This window comes from Euphorbia lathyris, chromosome 7, assembly GCF_963576675.1.
Source record: "Euphorbia lathyris chromosome 7, ddEupLath1.1, whole genome shotgun sequence".
NCBI lineage: Eukaryota > Viridiplantae > Streptophyta > Magnoliopsida > Malpighiales > Euphorbiaceae > Euphorbia > Euphorbia lathyris.
The window spans coordinates 24,017,909-24,036,886 of record NC_088916.1 but is presented as its reverse complement, the minus strand read 5'-3'; the positions used below and the strand labels follow the sequence as shown (position 1 = coordinate 24,036,886).

At 35.0% G+C, this 18,978-nt stretch overlaps 1 protein-coding gene across 3 annotated transcripts; it reads left to right on the top strand.

Annotated features, from left to right (window-relative positions):
• Positions 1-318: 318 nt before the first annotated feature.
• LOC136235108 (uncharacterized) lies at positions 319-9,462 on the top strand. 3 transcript variants are annotated; one of them, XM_066024620.1, is made up of 13 exons: positions 319-968; positions 1,281-1,403; positions 1,874-2,252; positions 2,342-2,619; positions 3,931-4,008; positions 4,202-4,304; positions 4,697-4,785; positions 5,215-5,326; positions 7,128-7,181; positions 7,255-7,303; positions 8,224-8,324; positions 8,440-8,555; positions 8,866-9,462. In XM_066024620.1, the coding sequence occupies exons 2-13, from the start codon at positions 1,387-1,389 to the stop codon at positions 9,209-9,211; spliced, it is 1,722 nt and encodes a 573-aa protein (XP_065880692.1). In that variant the 5' UTR covers positions 319-968; positions 1,281-1,386; the 3' UTR covers positions 9,212-9,462. The 3 variants fall into 3 exon arrangements, with proteins under 3 accessions (XP_065880692.1, XP_065880693.1, XP_065880694.1); XM_066024621.1 differs by lacking the exon at positions 1,281-1,403; XM_066024622.1 differs by lacking the exon at positions 319-968 and having other exon boundaries at positions 1,275-1,409.
• Positions 9,463-18,978: the final 9,516 nt, after the last annotated feature.

Here is an 18,978-nt window from a genome sequence, read left to right as displayed (position 1 = left end):
ATTTAAAAATTAAAATTATAAATATTATACACCTTAACTTACTTTTTTTTTTTTTTGGTAGAAATACACCTTAACTTACTAATAAAAAAAATATTGTCTTAAGAAAAAAATAAACAATAAAGAATATCAGATTCGTATTCTCTAAAAAAAAAAATCAAATTCGTAATAAGAAAAAAAAAAAATTTCATTTACCAAATATTATATTTCCTGATACCTCTTTTGAAAAAAAAAAAAAAAATTCCGGACACCTCAATTTTAATATTTTGCTAGGATAAGTATGAAAATATGTTTCCGATCAAAATTCAATTGTATTCGGAATTATTCACCCAATTAGCCCGAAAGTTAACAATCCCTAATTTCATCAAAAAAAAAAAAAAATCCCTAATTTTTTTCTCAGAACAATTCCTATTTTTAAACGATATTTTCTGTTCTTCAATCTGAGCAGCGATCTTCTCCGGTCACATACCAGTCCACCGCTCTCCACCACCCAAGACGCAGTTGATCCATTACACCGTCTGAGCTCTCCCTTTCTCTCTATCGGTTGGGGGAAGCGTTTGGGGCTTTGGTGAATCTCTGTCCCATCGACTGATCGCTCTCTTTCAAGTTGTTCCATCGTGCACAGTAATTTCCATCTCCATGCTTCGTGCTGATACAATATGACAGGGGCGGATTTAGGGGGGGCATTTGCCCCCACCCCCCCCTTCACCCGGGGAAAATTTTTTTTTTCCCCCAAAACGACGTCGTTTTGGGGAAAAGGCTCTAAAACGCGGAGCAGAGCAGGATAAATTATAAAAACTTTTTCTCACCTGAAGTCGACTCCGCGCCACTCTCCTCCTCACAGCAAACAAACGCACTTCACTCTCCTCCTCTCCTCCTCTCCTCCTCCGTCCGACTTCTCCCTGCCTGCCTCCGGCCGGCCGTCCGCCGCCCATCTCCAATCTGCTGCTGCGGCTGTCCCTCCCTGCCAGGTTAGTTTACTTCTTCTTTTTCTGCTTTAATTTAAATTTTAGGTTAAAATCATTTTAGGAAAATAGATATTGATAGTTTGTTTTGTTTGTTTTTAATTTTAGGTTAATAGATATTGATTGATAGATTGTTATTAATTTTATTTTAGGTTATTCTTAATTTTAGGTTAATGGATTGAATTGGTTGAATTGAATTGATTTGGCATTATTGATTGAATCGATTTGGTATTTAAATTTATTGAATTGAATTGAATTGATTTGTTATTATTAATTAAATTGATTTGACATTTTTGAATTGAATTGGCTGAATGTCAGATGATTGGCTGAATGACTGTTCGGTAGTATTTAGCTCGAAGGATATCTTCATCAACATTGATAATGAAGATATTTTGGATCGTTTTCAAGCTATGACAAATCGTAGATGTCAATTGCCACTTCGTAATCGTCGATCTACTTATCATTAGAAGTTTTTTTTTTAATTTTAAGACATTTTGTATCGAATAGCAATTATGTACTAAAGTGTATTTTTTTCAATTAATGTTATTTTGTCTAAAAAAATTTTACATAGAGTTTCGCCCCCTCCCTCAATTCCTGGATTCGCCACTGACAATATGTAGATAATTTGCATGATAGGCACTGATTTTCATTTGTTTTAGGTAAATTCCATTTCAATCCAATTTGCTTTTGTTCTGAATTTCCCCTAGTTTGAATTTGAAAAGGAATATGAATATCTAGACAGTATACTGATATTTCGTTTGCAAATGAAAATCAATGTGTTTTTTTTTTCCATTTACGAACCTTTGCTATATTAGCTTGCCAGGTCCCACTTTCTTCTGTTGTGTTGTGTATATTTCTGTCTGCAATGATAATCAATATATAAAAAAATAAAATAAAAATAAATTGTGCAGCAAAATGAAGAAGAAACACAGAGAGGACACATCCTCTTCACCATCAAGCTCTGAGGGTGATGATTCTGAAACCTCGGAAGAAAGACGCTGCCGGAAGCGGAAAGACCGACGAAGGAGGGATGGAAGTTCCAGGAGAGAGGAGGAGAGGAAGAAAGAGAAGAGAGAAGAGAAGCGAAGAAAGAGAAGGGAGAGAAAGGATAGAAAAAGAGATAAAAGGAGACGGAAATCAAGGAAGACTACGAGCTATGATTCAGAATCTGGGTCTGACTCCAAGTCGGAGTATGACATTGAGGAGCTACAAGGACAGGGATTAAAGCCGGAAGATGTAGTTAAGGGAATGTTAACAGAGTTTCCTAACATTGGATCTGACCTGAAGCAGGTAAATATGCTTTATGTCTTCTGGGTAGTGAACAATGAAGGGTAGTTTTTTCTCTTGAAGTTAATTCACTTGCTCTTGCATATGCACAGCTTCTCAAAATGATTGATGATGGTCAAGCTGTTAGCATAAAGGGCATCTTTGAAAGGTCTCTAAGCAAGCATCTTAAGAAGCTTTTCATGTCCTTGAACCTTAAGGAAAGAGGAGATGCGTTTTTTTTGCCTTCTAATTCTCCTTCAACATTGGAGCTTGTTGGACCCCTAATTCAGATCCATATGGAACCGAAAGAGGCTGAATGTAAACAGGTTTCAGATGACAATAACATACCAGTACCATCTCCAAGAGATGATGTTTCTGGTCCAAAGAAAAGGTTTTGAGAATTTTTTTCCCTTTTTGATATCTTGGTTCATACGTTTTGACATATACATTTCATCAATAAACTTTTGAAATATGAGGTATCTATCTTATTTTAGTCTTTGTATTTGACTGTTTGCTATCTGTTTATCTAGTTGGATATTCCTTTCAACTTGACACACACACACAAACACACACACACACACATATATATATATATATATATATATATATATATATATATATATATAAGGAGAGAGAGAGAGAGATCTTTTCTGCTTCCAGTTTGCATCCCTTTATGTTTCTTATATGTGAATTCTATTTGGTTGTTTCTCTCTAGTTTGCTCTTTGTATATGAAAAGCTTTGAACATAGTATTTTGTGTGCTTTTGTTGGCAATTCAAATTTTGAGAATTTTAGTAGGTTAAATCAACATGTTTTAGAATTGAACTTGACAAAGCTATTTTTCTTTGCCTTTGTCATGTAGTTTGGATGTCTTGTAGCCTCTATACTTCACAAACTTATTTTGGACTTGTTAGGCTAGTGTCAGTAAGATATGAATTGCTGAATTTTGTAATAATGATATTCAATTTTGAATTTATTGACATTTAGTGTCAGGAAATTGAACATTAAGTTGGATTCTGATGTTGATGCATCTATCAAACAATATGTATGTATTCATGCTATATGGGTGATATGATGTCGAGTCTTTAATATCATAGCTAAAACTTCATGAAAGAAGTTTATTTAATCCCATGATCTTTCGATTTTTATTGATTGAGCTGTTGATCTTTCAATTTCACACAATGAACTCTCAATCAATTATATCACACACATTAAGACTCTTCTCGCTAAATTAGTTAGATGTGAACATCTAATCCAGTTAAAAGAGCGTTCCTTATTTCATCTATGTTTGAAATTGTATATTTTTTTTTTAATCGAAATAAGGTTTTATAGTTTCTCTATAGCCACTCTAGACATAAAAAACTATTTTTGAAGTGTTAAAAATTGCAAATTTCGGACGCACATGAAATGAATGCCGTTATGTTAACAGAGTCTTATGTTCAACGTTGGGTTTCCTGGTCAGTTGGGGCTTAATGTGTGCGGTTATAATTGATCAAAGGATCAATGTGTAAAATTGAAAAATCAGACGCTTAATCAACAAAAAGTGAAAAGTTCAGGGACCTCATAATGCTCTTTTCCCAACTTCATTTAGTAATTGTTGAAATTCAGGCAATCATGTATGCTTTGCTATGCATATCTTTACTCTTTCAACATGTTATGTCTTTTCTATGAATAACAAGAAGACTGGTTGCATTTATTTCAAGGACGATTGGCCCTGAAATGCCATCAGCTGAGTTACTTGCTGCTGCAGCAAAATTGACTGAAGCACAGACTGAGCTAAGGTACTTGGTGAAACTTCAAAGATGCTTTATTTAAGCGCAAATATTCATCTGTTTCATTAGTATATATATTTTGATATGCAATGTATCAGTTTTGTCATAAAATGACAATAAGCTATTCGGTGTAAGTTTTTTCTTTGTTTAAGCTAATTGATTGTTGATATGGTGGTTTGGTTTTCCTTACATAACATTCCAGAGAAGCTGAGTTAGAAGAAGATAATGAGCTGTTTATAGGACCTCCCCCGCCTGCTATGGTTGCTGAAGCTGAAACAGCAAATGAGGCAGAACGCTTTGAAGAGGTTCCTGATTTTTATTTCTTTTGAATGTTGTTCTATATTTTGACTGTCTTTTATCTCATTGTATAAATGATAATGTGTAGTAGTACAATTTTAAATACATTCAAATTCAAACAATTTATAGCTAGCATAATGAATCATGCACACTTATCTTCCTGCTTGTCTTGGAGATTCTAAAACAATTTTTTCTTCCTAAATCTTAATTTTGGATAGAGAGTAAATTTGGGGTTTCTGTGTTCTCTACTATTGCTGTCGATGAAATCTTTATGAATATTGAGAAAAAGAAGACTCTTTCTTTATGTCCGTTGTCTCTCTCCCTCTCCTTATTTTTGGCATAATTTTTCTTGAGTCAATGTTTCTTTCTAGTTGTGTTAAGTTATTAATTCCTTGGACAGGTCACAAGAATAATGGCTGTTGAAGGTGATTCTCCATATGATGTTGTTGGAGTGAATCACATAATGTCTCCAGAAAATATAAAGAAGAGGTGAAGTCTTTGATCATTATTGAAGTAATGCGAAAAAGGATATTTTGAAGTTATTACATGAGATGTTTTTTCCTTTTTGTTTTTCTATTGAGAAATTGATTTGTTATTAGTCTCACTTCAAGCTTAAATAAGTTAGGATTACGTGACCTAGCAATCAATTTTTTCAGACTTTTAAGTTGTCAAGACTTTTGAGCTCTATAACTGAATATATGATGGTTTTGAATTCGTCTTGCTTATTCTTATTTCATCTATGTGATTCTTGTACTTGGAGATGCTTACAAAATTGATGTCATAGGTAGGGAACTTAATGTGTTCTTTGCTTTTTATTTTTCCCCCTTTTCTATAGTCTTTGTCAAATACCAATCTTGACTTTGCTTTGAATATGAGACAAATGTTCATTACTGATGAACCATGGTATATTCTCTCTAGGTACTGGAAGCTGTCTCTTTTGGTGCATCCAGACAAGTGTTCTCATCCTCAAGCGCATCAAGCATTTATCAAATTAAACAAATCATTTAAAGATTTACAAGATCCCAATAAAGTAAGTTACTTGCATCCACATGGTCTCCGAATACTAATTTAATATTTGCTCTCTCTGTCTCTCCTTTACTCTCATTGGATGGCAAATAACAACAATTGTGATCTTAACACTTGGCGACAGTCCACTGCTTGAGAAAAAGGCTCGAGTGCTGAAGTGGAATAAGCTTTTTGGTAGCCTTTGATTTCTAGATTTGTTGGCTGGACTTCTTTTGCATTGCTCGAGTTGAATTACTGTGATATGACGCATTTATGTTTTTCAGAATATATCTGTATGTCTTTTACTCTGGTGCCATAGCTACTATATGGTAACTACAAAAATTTGAACTGTGGAGGTATTTCCATTGGCGGTAGTGATGTGGAACCCTTCTTCCAGTTTTCCAATAGCAATATCTGCATGTGTGATTCTTTAATAAAGCCGCAAGGCATTGTAATTCCTAAGTCAATAAAAACTAGCGAGGCTGGCCTTCAAGGTAACCACACACATGCATAGTTTGGGAGGTGTTGCATTCCGGGTTGTCATTGGTGGAAATCATGGGTTGATCTTCAACAAATTCTGTATCTGTCCTGGGCTCCAGTTTTGATCCTTTGACCCCTTCTATCCGAATAAGGCTATATCTTTCATCATAATTATAGCTAAATCTTGGCAAGTTGTACATCTCTGAGATGAGCATCTACGAATTGGGTTTTATGGAACTTGGCAGATTTGTGAGCTTAGTTACGAATTTTCTGATTTAGTACCGGAAGTTTCAGGGTTGCTCCAACCACCCCGTCGCTTACACAAACGTGTCAAACTCATAGCACTAGTCAAATATTGGAAATAATGCAACTTGATGTCAGCAGCAATACATTCCTTCTGGCTGCTAAGGCAAATCTCCACTTCCTGCACTGAAGTTAGTGCTTCAATGGGTAGACAATTGCTCAAGACTTCTAATATTCCTCTACGATCCCGGTATGACGAAGTTTAGATAATTCACCCAGTTTTGTGCCTTAAATGGAAGGATCTAACCGAACGTTGCACAATCACTTAAATTCTTTCCAACTGAGACCAGGTCTGTCCTTGTCCAATTCAAGGAAACCATACTTCTACGATGTACTTATGTGGAGCAACCTATACACCTTTTGTTCTTAAAGAAGTTTTTTGGGCAGAAGAAATTATCGCAGCAAGTCTTTGACTGAGCCAAGGCAATAGACCTGGCTTCCATCGTATCTAACAAATTCCAGTTTTGCATTTCGGGTTATGAAGTCCTCCCTTTTTCTGGGTTTCTTTTTGGATTTCCTCCTCTTGGCCGGCAATTCTGTTTAACACTTCCATTACCCGGTTCACATGCATCCAGTCTTGATAGTGCTACTTCATTTTCCAGGCCATTGAGTTGTACTGATCATTCTTGGTGCCTTTGATCTCATATCAATTTGATTAAAAACTTTACTGTCTCCTTGTTCCTTATTGAATAGATAACATGTTACAGATACCTGCTCCTTGAATATCTCATCTAGACAGTCTTACAATAGCTTCCTCCATGCATGTCATGCTGGCTTATTGAATTAGAAAACACAAATACATAGTGAGAAATAAGTCGGTTGACTTTCTGCTTCTTGTGCCCACGAGTTTAGTGATTATACACTTTGATGGGCTGCTAGCGCATAATAGACATGCATCTTGGTTCATACATTACGTTCGTTCCTTTGTAGATCATGTTACGTTCGCACTCCTTTTCTTGTGGATCATGTGCTTGAAACTCTTATTTGCACATGAAAGGCATTTGATCTTGCAACTTTTTCCAATTATTGTCTGCTTTTTGTAGCGAAAATTGCTGGATGACCAAATTAAACTCAAGGAGGAACAAGAAGCATTTAAGGTTTGTTCTTGTACCAAAGCATTTGTCTCCTCATGGCTTCTTAAATGTACTTAATTGCCAAAATTTTTTGCAGGTTGAGTTGAAAGCTATGCGTGAAGCTGCTCAATGGAGAAAATCACAAGGTATGTAATTAACTATTTAGAAAACTTTCTATTTTTGCAGTACCCTCATCCCACATCCCACTTTTCTCCATGCTAGTGAAGTTCAATTCAATGTTATGGGTAAAGTATATTTTACCTTTTACTCTGGAAAATAGTATCATTATTGTGTGTTTTATGTGATATAGGTCAGAAGGATCATTTTGAGTAAAACATAATGTGCTTAGATAGATGGAACTCTTGTTGAGAAAGTTCTATAGCACATAAGTTACTTATCAACAGACGTAAATGATATATCTGCCATCAAGTATGACTAAGAGGTTCTGGAAATGTGCCAATGGCTTTTGATAGACTAGATTGTCAAACTATCTCAATTCTCAACTAGAAGAGGAGATTGTTAAAGTGACTAGATATTTCCTTATTTTAAATTGTTCACTTGTAATTTTCCTCCAGTAGATGATTTAAATATTTTGTGAAAAAAATTGAATTTGTTTTTCTTGTCTGACATCTCCTGTCTGTCAATACTCTCCATCTATAGTTGTTGATATATGTTATTTTTTAGTATGTATTGCTTTTAAGAGTTATGTTTAGTCAATTACAAGAAAACTTTTCATTTCTTACAAGTTTAAATTCTCAAATATAGAAATAAGATTTTGTAATTGGAGGTTGTCATCTTGATGTAGAAAACTACATCGTTGCTTCCTATTTAATTTAAACTAAGTACGCCCAACATCCTTACAAAGTTGGTAATAACCCTGCAAATATATAATGTTATTATGCTTTCTATTACTTCAATTCCTAACTAAAGAATACAAGTTAGTCATGAATATTCTTGAATTTGTGCTTACCTTAAGTTTTCTGCAGGTTGAAGTATCTGAATTTTTGACAGTTGCTCATACCCCAATGTGCATTATCTGTAACTTAGAAAGTTGTTTTTCTGGCAGGTATATCAATGGAGGGTGATGATGAGCTCCTGGCCGAAATTGAAGTTAAAGTAGCACCAAAAAGAGATGAATGGATGACAAGTCTGCCTCCTGAAAGAAAAGTAAGGCCTTTGCATATAGAAAACTATGAAACACCACTTCACAGAGATTCACTGAACTTGCAGAACTCTGTAATGCAATAGATGAATCCTAACCTCTCATTGTTGTTGTTCTCAGCCAGGAGGTATGCCCATGCAATCTACAACATTCAGTAAGGGAACTAAAGAAGGACGTGGCGATACTAGCGCTTGGACAGACACTCCAGTAGACAGAGCCCAAAAAGCAAAGATGAAGTTAGAATTATGTTGCATTTACAATAACATTGTCATTGGATTGCTCTTGAGTTAAAGCTAAAAAATACCTAATGTATTTCATCTGGGCACGTGCAATGTTACACTAACCGCCCTAGTTCAGTTTTACCCTCTTTCATTAAAATTACAGACAAACCAAAATCTGTTAGTAAATTACCAAAAAAAGCATTGAGGGTAACACTGCACCCTGGAATACATTAGGGGTAAAATTGGACCTTAACCGGTTGTTGATTGACTATATTTGTTCATTTGTGGATAGGATGATGTGCTAATTGTTAGTGTCATATGGCAGCTACTTGGAAGCATATAATGAGGCTACTGCACTTGCTTCGAATGAAGAGGAGAAGAAAAGGAGTGGTGCAGATGCAGATTTGGTGGATAAATACAACAAAGCAAAGAGATCAAAATCTCTAGTGCAGAAGCACCAAGAAGAGAGTGTAACACGTTCAAAGAAAAAATCCAAGCAGCAGTCGGAGAAAGAGAAGGAAGAGTGGTCGGGGAAACACCCGTGGAAGCCTTGGGATCGGGAGGCTGACCTTGTTGCTGGAAGGAAGAGCATAAAAATTGATACAGATAACATGGTTCAGGGTTTGTCTTCTAGGTTTTCATCAGGAAACTTTGAGAGGAACTTCCTTTAATCCGTGGATGCTTATGTTATGTGTCCAGACCCAGTCTTGCATACGATACACCTCAATGGAAAAGAAACATGTATCCTAGAATCTGATATCTAACTTCTTTTTTTCCCAGATATGTACCAGAAAATGCAGCAGACACAAAATATTATGTACAATGTAGATTTTCTTTTCCTTTTGTTTTAAAAGAAAAGCCCGCTTAGTAATTAGACGACTGTTCTCATTATCGGGAAATCATACTTGAATTTTGATTTTTATGTTGTAATGCCTTCAACTTAAATGTCGGAACTAATTGCATTGTTATTGTGTAATGTCTCATTAATGTTGGAAATTCCACAATGAACTATTAATCTAGCATCTAATTTTGGTTTTGCAGGTTAAATTTTACTTAAAATTTCATTTTAGGGTAAATTGATTCTACAAGCCAAGAAGTCGAATTAATTCCTTATTATAAGAGGCCTATAGAACACTTACATGTACCTTTTTCAAAGTAATGGTACATTGGTTTACCGCATTATAAGAGGCCTATAGAACACTTAAATGTACCTTTTTCAGAAAAACAAAACAAAACAAATAATATGTTTTAGGAGAAATTAATTATTATTTTCAATTAATTCAATTGGTTGGTTTTAGACCGGTTCGATATTCTTTAGATATATAAATGGATTTCCCGACAATTAAAGTGTACTATGTATTCAAACTTGGTTATTCATTTTCATGTTCTTTTTGCATTTTTAAAAAAAATGAGAGTTTTAAGTGTTCAATTAGTATCCTCCTCTTTACCTTTTACATTTGAAAAGTACATAATTCTGTTTTTTTTGGAAAAACAAAACGATAGATAAAACAAACGGGTCTTTAATGCTTTTAAACCATTGAGATACATACATATTCCAGTCCTCTACTGTATAAAATTCTGAAACTTGAGTAGCACTTTTATTTTTATGTAAACATAGTTAGTTTTAAATAAGTTTAGCTGTCTTCGAAATTATCCGTTCAAATTTTATTTATTTATTTGGTATAAGTACCTTTTCACATGTCTAGCTTTTAAACAAAGAAAACAGAAAGATATGAAGCTATTTAATTAGTACAACTCCAAAAGATGAATATTGTCTTTAATTAAATTAAGTTAAGATAATAAGTTATTAGCAAAAGGACAAAAAGAGAGGATTTAAGGAATAAAAGCGACAACTTTGGTTGAGTCACAAGAAAAGTCATTATCATCATAATCTCTAGAATGCTTGAAGTCCTTATCAAGCTTAGTTAACCCAACTTTTTCTCAATCTAGAAGGTAACACTGCACATATAGATTAGCAAAAGCAGCATCTCTAACAATATTCAAATAATATAAATAATTGACTCTTAGTGATTTAAGAGTGATTAAGATATATCATCTCCAATAATATTCATTATATTCACTCTTTATTTATTATTTTATCATTAAAGTTATTAATTGTTATATTTACCAATAGTATGGGGAGAGAGACTCTTCAATGATAAATTATTAATAAAAAATGAATTAAGAGACACTAAGAGGATGAGAGATGCTCTCTATTAGTAATAGAGAAGATGGATAGGCTGTTAGTGATTTGAGGAGCCACTAAGAGGCTGTTGGAACTGTGTTTTCATTCGCCCTCCTCAAATTTTAACTTAAGAGCCAATTTAAAAGATTGTTGGAAATGCTCTTAAACTAAGACTCTATGGTTCAACAATTACCTATTAACGGTTGTAATAAACTTATTAGCTAATTTATAATTAGTATTTGATAGACGTATAAAGCGTTATTGCGATTGAGATGTGAAAACAGTAATGTAGATTTGTTATTTATTAATATAAAATAATAATATTAATAAACATGGTATATGAATATTATTCAATAATTCAAAATAATATAAATTTTAAAAAATTCATAAATAATAACTATATAATTATTTACATAATATCTAGTAAAAATGAATAAATAAAAAATATAATATATAGTAAAAATGAAATAAATAAAAAAGAAGGAAAAAAAAACATAGAAATAATAATAAATTTGCTTTCTCTTCATACAAATCGTCATTATCCATGAACATTTTGGGAATCATCCTGCCTATTTTGTGACAAATAAATGTAATTATTTATCTTAAAATTATAAACATAAATTAGCATTTGTTAAAAGGGATTTTTAGGAGTTTGAATATTGGAGTCAATTTGAAAATGCATATTTTTAAGCATCACATTTCCTTTGGAAACTTGATTTTTCAAGTACAAATCGTGGGAATTTTGTTGAGCTATAGTGGAATCGCATTTTCTTAGGTTTTTCAGGGACTATTTTTATGGAACCAAAACGGAGCAATATTGAAGGAGAAACAAACATTTATCTAATAGTTGTACATATAATTGAGGAAATCTATTTGCCATTTTTTCAAATTACTTGCTTCCTTTATTCTCTAACCTTTCCTATAATCACACCAAGATTTCTCATATTTTAATGTGACAAAATATTGGTTGTACATCAAAATGTGATTTGGGGTAAAGGTTGTACATCACACATGTAATTTACCTCCAATTCTTTAGTCTAAGATTCCATCAATTCCCACAACCAATCTTCATACTTTTTAAATTTGTAGTCATTTTTTAAGTGTTAATTTATTCAAGCTTCAAGTTCAATTTTTTTCAATTACAATTTCTTTAGAATTGTCATATTTCGATTACATTTTTCAGTTTTCCACTCTTTCCATTTTTGTAATCAAATTTCCCAACATAAAAAAAAAAAAAATTCAATTCCTTAAATTGATTTACTTTTAGCCATCATTGCTCGAAGCAGTAAAGTTTTCTATAGTGAAAGTAGGAATACAAGGAAAATATTTTCAGTCCGCACAATATGTGTTTTAGGAGTCAGAAATCGTAAAATGCGCAAAATCAGTTTAGAAATCAGCTTCCCTAGTATGTTTGCAAAAACCGATAAATCAAGATTGAAATTAGTAATTTTTTTGAAAATATTACTAACAATATTTAATAAAAATAATTTCAGAAACTCTTCCAACAACTCAAATGAAAAATCAGTAGATTTTAAATTGATTCATAGTGTGAGAAATTTGACTGTACCAACGTTTACAAGTCATAATAGAATAAGTAATTTAATAATTCTTAATGATATATAGAAAACCAATCAATGATTTCGGAAAATTAAATTTAAACCAATAAAAGTGATTTATTTTCTATCCAGTTATTTATTGTATATACGAACAAACAAATAATGAACCTAATCTGATAAAATCATCACAATCTGATGCGATCTACCGACTTTCCATTTTTTAATTATTATTTTTTTGAGACTAAGATTTTGCATAAGTATAACCAAGCATTAATTAATTTCTACTTGAATTGTATAAAGAAGATTGCCTTATTGAAATTAAATCCACAAATAATAAGATTATAAATTCATATTAATCCATTAAGATCTAAAAGGAAAGCGCATCCGAAACTATAATACAACGGATTGAAGTGAATCAAAATCACATTATATTGATTAGCATTAAAGAGTTATTAGAAACAACTAGCATATTTACATTTGATGGGTGGTTATACATTTAGAATGTCATTGCAATAGAGACCATAACCCTTTATTTGTAGAAAAAACTTAAGCCCTTGTTTAGGAGGAGCTTAATGGGAGTAAATGAGAGTAATGGAAGGTTAAGTATTAAGTTAACCTTGTTTAGGAGTTATTTCTTGAGAGTAAATGGAGGTTAATGGGGTTAAATGTTTACTTCCTCTAACCTCCAAACTCTAACCTCCAAATTGGGGGTTAATGGGAGTAAAACGTAAACTTTTTTAAAATTTCTTGTCTCTGCAGAGTAAATTTAACCTTCCTTCCCCTCTCTATTTAAACTTCCAAACAAGGTTAAACATTTAACCTCATTTACATCCTATAAACTCCCAAACAAGGTTAATTTTTTAACTTTCCATTCCATCACTTCCTTTCCCTTTCCATTACCTCCTTTAACTCCCACATCCATTAACCTCCAAACTCCCAAACAAAAGCTAAGGGAAAATTACAAAACTAGGTCAAATGGGAAGCCCATTTACATATTTAACCCATTTACTCAACTTACTACATATCTAGACTGATTTTGTGTGACTTTCCCATTATACCCTCAATATTTACGCGCGGTTGTCTTCCTCCCGTCTGACTTCGCAGAGGTTAGCATATGCGAAGCCTGCGAAGCGATTGTTTGGTTTAGTTGATGATTTTAGTTAGCATATGCGAAGTCTGGATGTGTTTTTAACAAAATTCGCTAAGTGGTATATAACAAAAAATGACAAATAACAACGGATTCTAACATTATTTAACAAAACAATCAGAACATAGATGAATACACCAACAATAATTCAGTGAGATTTATAGAATTAGGCATTTTATCTGCGTTTTCCAATCTTCCGCCTCACGGAACGAGGTTGTCGTTCGCTCTAAAATCGCCCTCTTTCTTCCATTTTCTCTGTTGTTCGCCTTCTTCCTCGCCTTTTCTCTCATTGTTCACCTTCTTCTACCGTCTGTTCGCATTCTTCCTCTTCTTTGCTCTCACTGTTCACCTTCTTCTACCGTCGTTCACCTTCTCTCATCGTCGTTCGCTCTAAAATCGCCCTCTCGTTTTTTCTCTACCGCCGTTCGCTTCCCTTTTCTCTCACCAGAGTAGAAGTTGCTGGAGAACGCCGTCAAACAACAACGGATTTTGCAGGTTAGATCTCTGTGGAAGGAGGATGAGCCATTTTGGGTGAAGAGGAAACCGTAAGGAAGAGGAGAGGAAGATGAAAGATTGGGGGTATTATGGAAAAGTTACACAAAACAGTCTAGATATATAGTAGATTGAGTAAATGAGTTTAATATGTAAATGGGCTTCCCATTTGACCTAGTTTTGTAATTTTCTCAAAACTTAATTGTTGTTGTTGTAATTATTGTTCTGCACATTATAGAATTATAGAATTAGAATATTACAATTATGAAGCAACTTGCCTTAATTTGCTAACGGAGAAAATCATAAGGTTTGTTTTCAAAAAAAATACTTTCTATAGAGTGTTTTTTTTAAATTAACCCTTTATTATATTATATATGTAAAATCCATATTATGATTTTAATTCAACCTGATCACAGATAAGATAAATAAGTTAGTGTTTGGATTTTTTTTTTTCAACTTAGTATTTGATACGGATCGGTCTCGGGACGAGTTAGTTTTAATCTTAAACTAACAAAGAGGTTCTTCACAAGCTAAACTTGTAGGAGTTAATCCCGGATTTTACGGACTAAACCGTAGGAATAATGAAATCCCCCATGGTTGAAGGTTGAAAACCTTAACACAAAGCTTCAAGAAGAAGAAGATAAAATTATATTGATTAAAAGTTATGATTCTTACAAATAAGAGGCATTATATAGCACTCTTTAGAGAAATCTAAAAGACATAAATGTCCTAACTAGGGTTACAATTAACTAAGAGGGATAAGGGTAAGATAGGAATGAAATGCCAAAATGACACTTAGGTAATTAAAACTAATAGGACAAATAATAAAGTAAAAATGGAATAATGGTAAATAAGATGTGTAAGAGATTAGGGTAGCCATGGTCCCCCCTTGTCCTCTAATCTTGTTTGTCTTCTTCTAATGCTGAAAAGCTGATTCGTCGTCGCTGAAAGTCACATTCTGTCGCTGAAAGTAAATTCGTCGTCGCTGAAAACAAATTTGGAATCTGCCCATTAGCAGGTGACACGGCGTGTCAACTGCCCAATTTCGGGCAGGAGCTTCTAGAGAGCTCGACACGGCGTGTCGGGCTGAAATGACACAAATTTGGGGATTTCCAAGGTTTGGAGGTGTGTCGATGGCTTTGGTACAAGTGGGTTCCTTCCCTCGGCCCGTGTCGGAAATGCTCCGCATCATTCACTCTCTCTTGAAAGGAACTTGACCCCAAGTTGCTCATGATGTATGGACCATGCTTAATGGGTTTGAGTGGACCCCAAGTTCTCAAATCGAAGCAAGGCACGATTCGAATTGAATTCAAGAGGCCCATTCCATATAGCTCGGCTACCATGCTCAATCTCTACTTGCCCATGGCCGACATCAAATGGAATATCCCGACGACACTTGTCAACCCACTTCATAGCAAGCTCTAGCGCTCTCATATTAGCTCCCTCCTCACATTGGGTTAACAATCCCGGAACTTCAAGACTTGCCACTTCGCTAACTTGGCCAGTATTCCACAAATCTTGAATTTCTTCCATCTTCCCAATACTTCCCGAGAAGCCATTCCCCTTCAATAAGTAATCCATGAAGCTCACCTTCTTCACTATAAGATCACCCCTCATAGACTCCACATAGGATACGTTCTCTCTCCACATACACAACAAAAGCTCCAACACATTTATCTCAACAAAACACAAGAGAATAAGTTCAGATTTTACCAAGTGAGGGATTTGAGATCTTTGCATATGGCATGTGTTAGGCATATTGGTTCTAACAAAAGGCACCATGGAGTAACTTTCATTCTTCTCCATTGAGCTCAACTCACTATGTGTAGGACTAGGTGCACTATCCCCCGGATCCCATGTTATGTCATGTGGTGGCTTTCCTTTCTCACTAGGCACTAGCACCCTCATCATCAAACATACATAATGGTCACCATCATCATTATCACCTTCATAAGCCTCATCCTCATCATCACCATAGGCCTCCTCATTTTGGCTCCACCCATCATCCTCCAACTCATAATCACAATGGAATCTCTCTTCCTCATCTTCATAAGGAGCCCCATGTTGATCCCACTCAACATGTCGAAGCTCATCCTCATCATAATAGACCCCATCTTCATCATCTTCATAAGCGGCCCCATATTGGTTCCACTCAATTCGTCGATTTTCATCTTCATCATGGTAAACTCTATCATCTTGATCATAATCAAACTCATTTGCACTATGACAAAGTTCACCATCCTCACGTATTTCATCTTCGAAAGCGCTCTTTATCTCTTCAACCTCATCCTTGAAGTCGCCTTCATAGTAATCACGTTTCTCATTTCTTTCTAGCTCATTCTCGGATAGGTTCTCCTCTCCATCAATCTCCTCTTCTAACTCTTCTTCGTCATGATCGCATTCAAATTCATTTCCCTCTTCATCCATGATCCATATTTTCTTAGGACCTCTCGTTTCCTCCCACTTCTCCCTATAGTTCAAGCCGACTAACTCACGTGCCAAGCCACCCGACTCACAAGACATGCTACAACCCGATATGGTCGAACCACCAACATCTCTCCCATCACCATAGCCATCAATCTCCACACATAAACCAATTTCATCTTTCTCCTCAAAGAGATTAATTGTTGGGGTTTAGTGTCCTATAGACAATTGTTATAGGATACAAACTTAATGTAAATGAATTGTTCTTTATATCATTTGTTTAATGAGATATATGTTTTATAACTATATAAAGGCAATCCCTTTTACATTAAGTTTGTATCCTAGAACAATTGTCTATAAGACACTAAACCCCAACATACTCCCACTTGGACTAAAGCCAATCGTTACAGATAACGCGAACGCTACGTCAGGTCTAGTGCATAGCATAGCATACATAATCGAACCGATTGCGCTGGCGTACGGGACTACAGCCATGCGTCGTTTATCATCATTGGTTTTAGGACATTGATGATTGTTTAACTTTACTCCATGTAACATGGGTAAGTTACCTCGTTTCGATTTAAGCATGCTAAACCGATTTAGCACCTTTTCAATGTATGCAGCCTGTGAAAGACCAAGCAGTCTTCTCGATCTATCTCTATAGATCTTTATACCAAGTATATAAGCTGCTTCACCAAGGTCTTTCATTGAGAAGTTACCAGATAACCATACTTTCACTGACTGTAAGAGAGCAACGTCATTTTCCATTAATAATATATCGTCCACATATAGTATGAGAAATGCTATAGAGCTCCCACTTGCTTTCTTGTAAATGCAAGCTTCTTCGCAATTTTGTTCAAAACCAAATTGTTTTATGGTTTCGTCAAAACGCTTATTCCAGCTTCTAGATGCTTGCTTGAGTCCATAAATGGATCTCTAAAGTTTGAAAACTTTATTTGCATCCTTCGATATGAAACCTTCAGGCTGCATCATATATACATCCTCAAGCAGGTTTCCGTTTAGGAAAGCTGTTTTCACATCCATTTGCCAAATCTCATAATCGTAGTGAGCGGCAATTGCAAGCATGATTCTGATTGATTCGAACATAGACACAGGAGAGAAAGTTTCGTCATAATCAATTCCTTGCTTCTGACGATATCCTTTCGCTACTAACCTAGCTTTGTAGGTGCTAACCTTTCCATCCATGTCTATCTTCTTTTTGAAGATCCACCTGCACCCAATGGGTATTATCCCTTCGGGTGGATCAACCAAAGTCCACACTTGGTTAGTATACATGGAATCCATTTCAGAATCCATGGCCTCAAGCCATGCTTTAGAATCTGGACTAGTAAGAGCCTCTTCGTAGTTTTTGGGTTCGTCGTCTAACACGGGAACCTCATTATCATCTCCCACTAGAAAACCATATCTAACTGGGAGTTCACGAACTCTTTGTGATCTACGAATAGGTGGCACTAGAGTCTCATCTAATGGGACTCCTTCGGGTACCTCATCCGCCTCTGTTGTTTCAGTCGGTGTTTCTTCTTCTTGAACTTCGTCAAGTTTAATCATGCTTCCCTTTTGTGTTTCTTCGAGAAACTCTTTCTCTAAGAAGGTTGCATGCTTGGATACGATTAATTTCTGATCATCTAGATGATAGAAGTAATATCCCATAGTTTCCTTAGGGTATCCAATGAAGAAACATTTATCAGATTTCGAATCTAGTTTGTCGGACGCAATGCGTTTGACAAAGGCTGAACAACCCCATACTCTCATAAATGAAAACACGGGTTTCCTACCAACGAACAATTCATATGGTGTGGAACTAGCGGATTTAGTTGGTACTCGATTTAGGGTGAAGTGGGCAGTTTCTAAGGCATAGCCCCAGAACGTCTTTGGAAGTAAGGCCATGCTCATCATGGATCGTACCATATCTAATAGGGTACGGTTTCTCCTCTCGAACACACCATTGTGTTGTGGTGTGCATATCCCACATTCAATTAGATAATTCAGAAAATCATTTGAAAGATATTCGCCACCTCGATCAGATCGAAGCGTCTTTATTTTCTTTCCTAATTGATTTTCTACTTCATTCTTGAAGCATTTGAATTTCTCAAAAGCTTCTGACTTGTGCTTCATCAAGTAGATGTAACCATATCGGGTATGGTCATCTATGAAGCTTATGAAGAATCTGAATCCTCCTCTTGCTTGGACTGACATAGGACCACATACATCTGAATGAATGAGTCCTAGAGTGTCTGATACACACTCACCTTTATTGCTAAAGGGTGTCTTTGTCATTTCACTTTTAAACATGATTCGCATGTTTCCAATGATTCAGGATCGATTGGATCTATAAGCCCATCTGAATGTAGCTTTAGCATGCGTCTCTTGTTTATGTGGCCTAAACGACAATGCCACAAGTAAGTTGAATAATCTAGCTTATGTCTTTTGGTATCAATTGCAAAAGCAGGAATTTTGTTATCTAACACATAAATCCCATTTTGTGAAATTCCTGAAAAATAAAAGATCGAATCTTTATAAAAATTGCAACTCTTGTCTTTTATTGAAATATGAAAATCGTCGTCAACAAGACGGCTAATAGAAATAATGTTGCGAGACATTTGAGGAACGTAT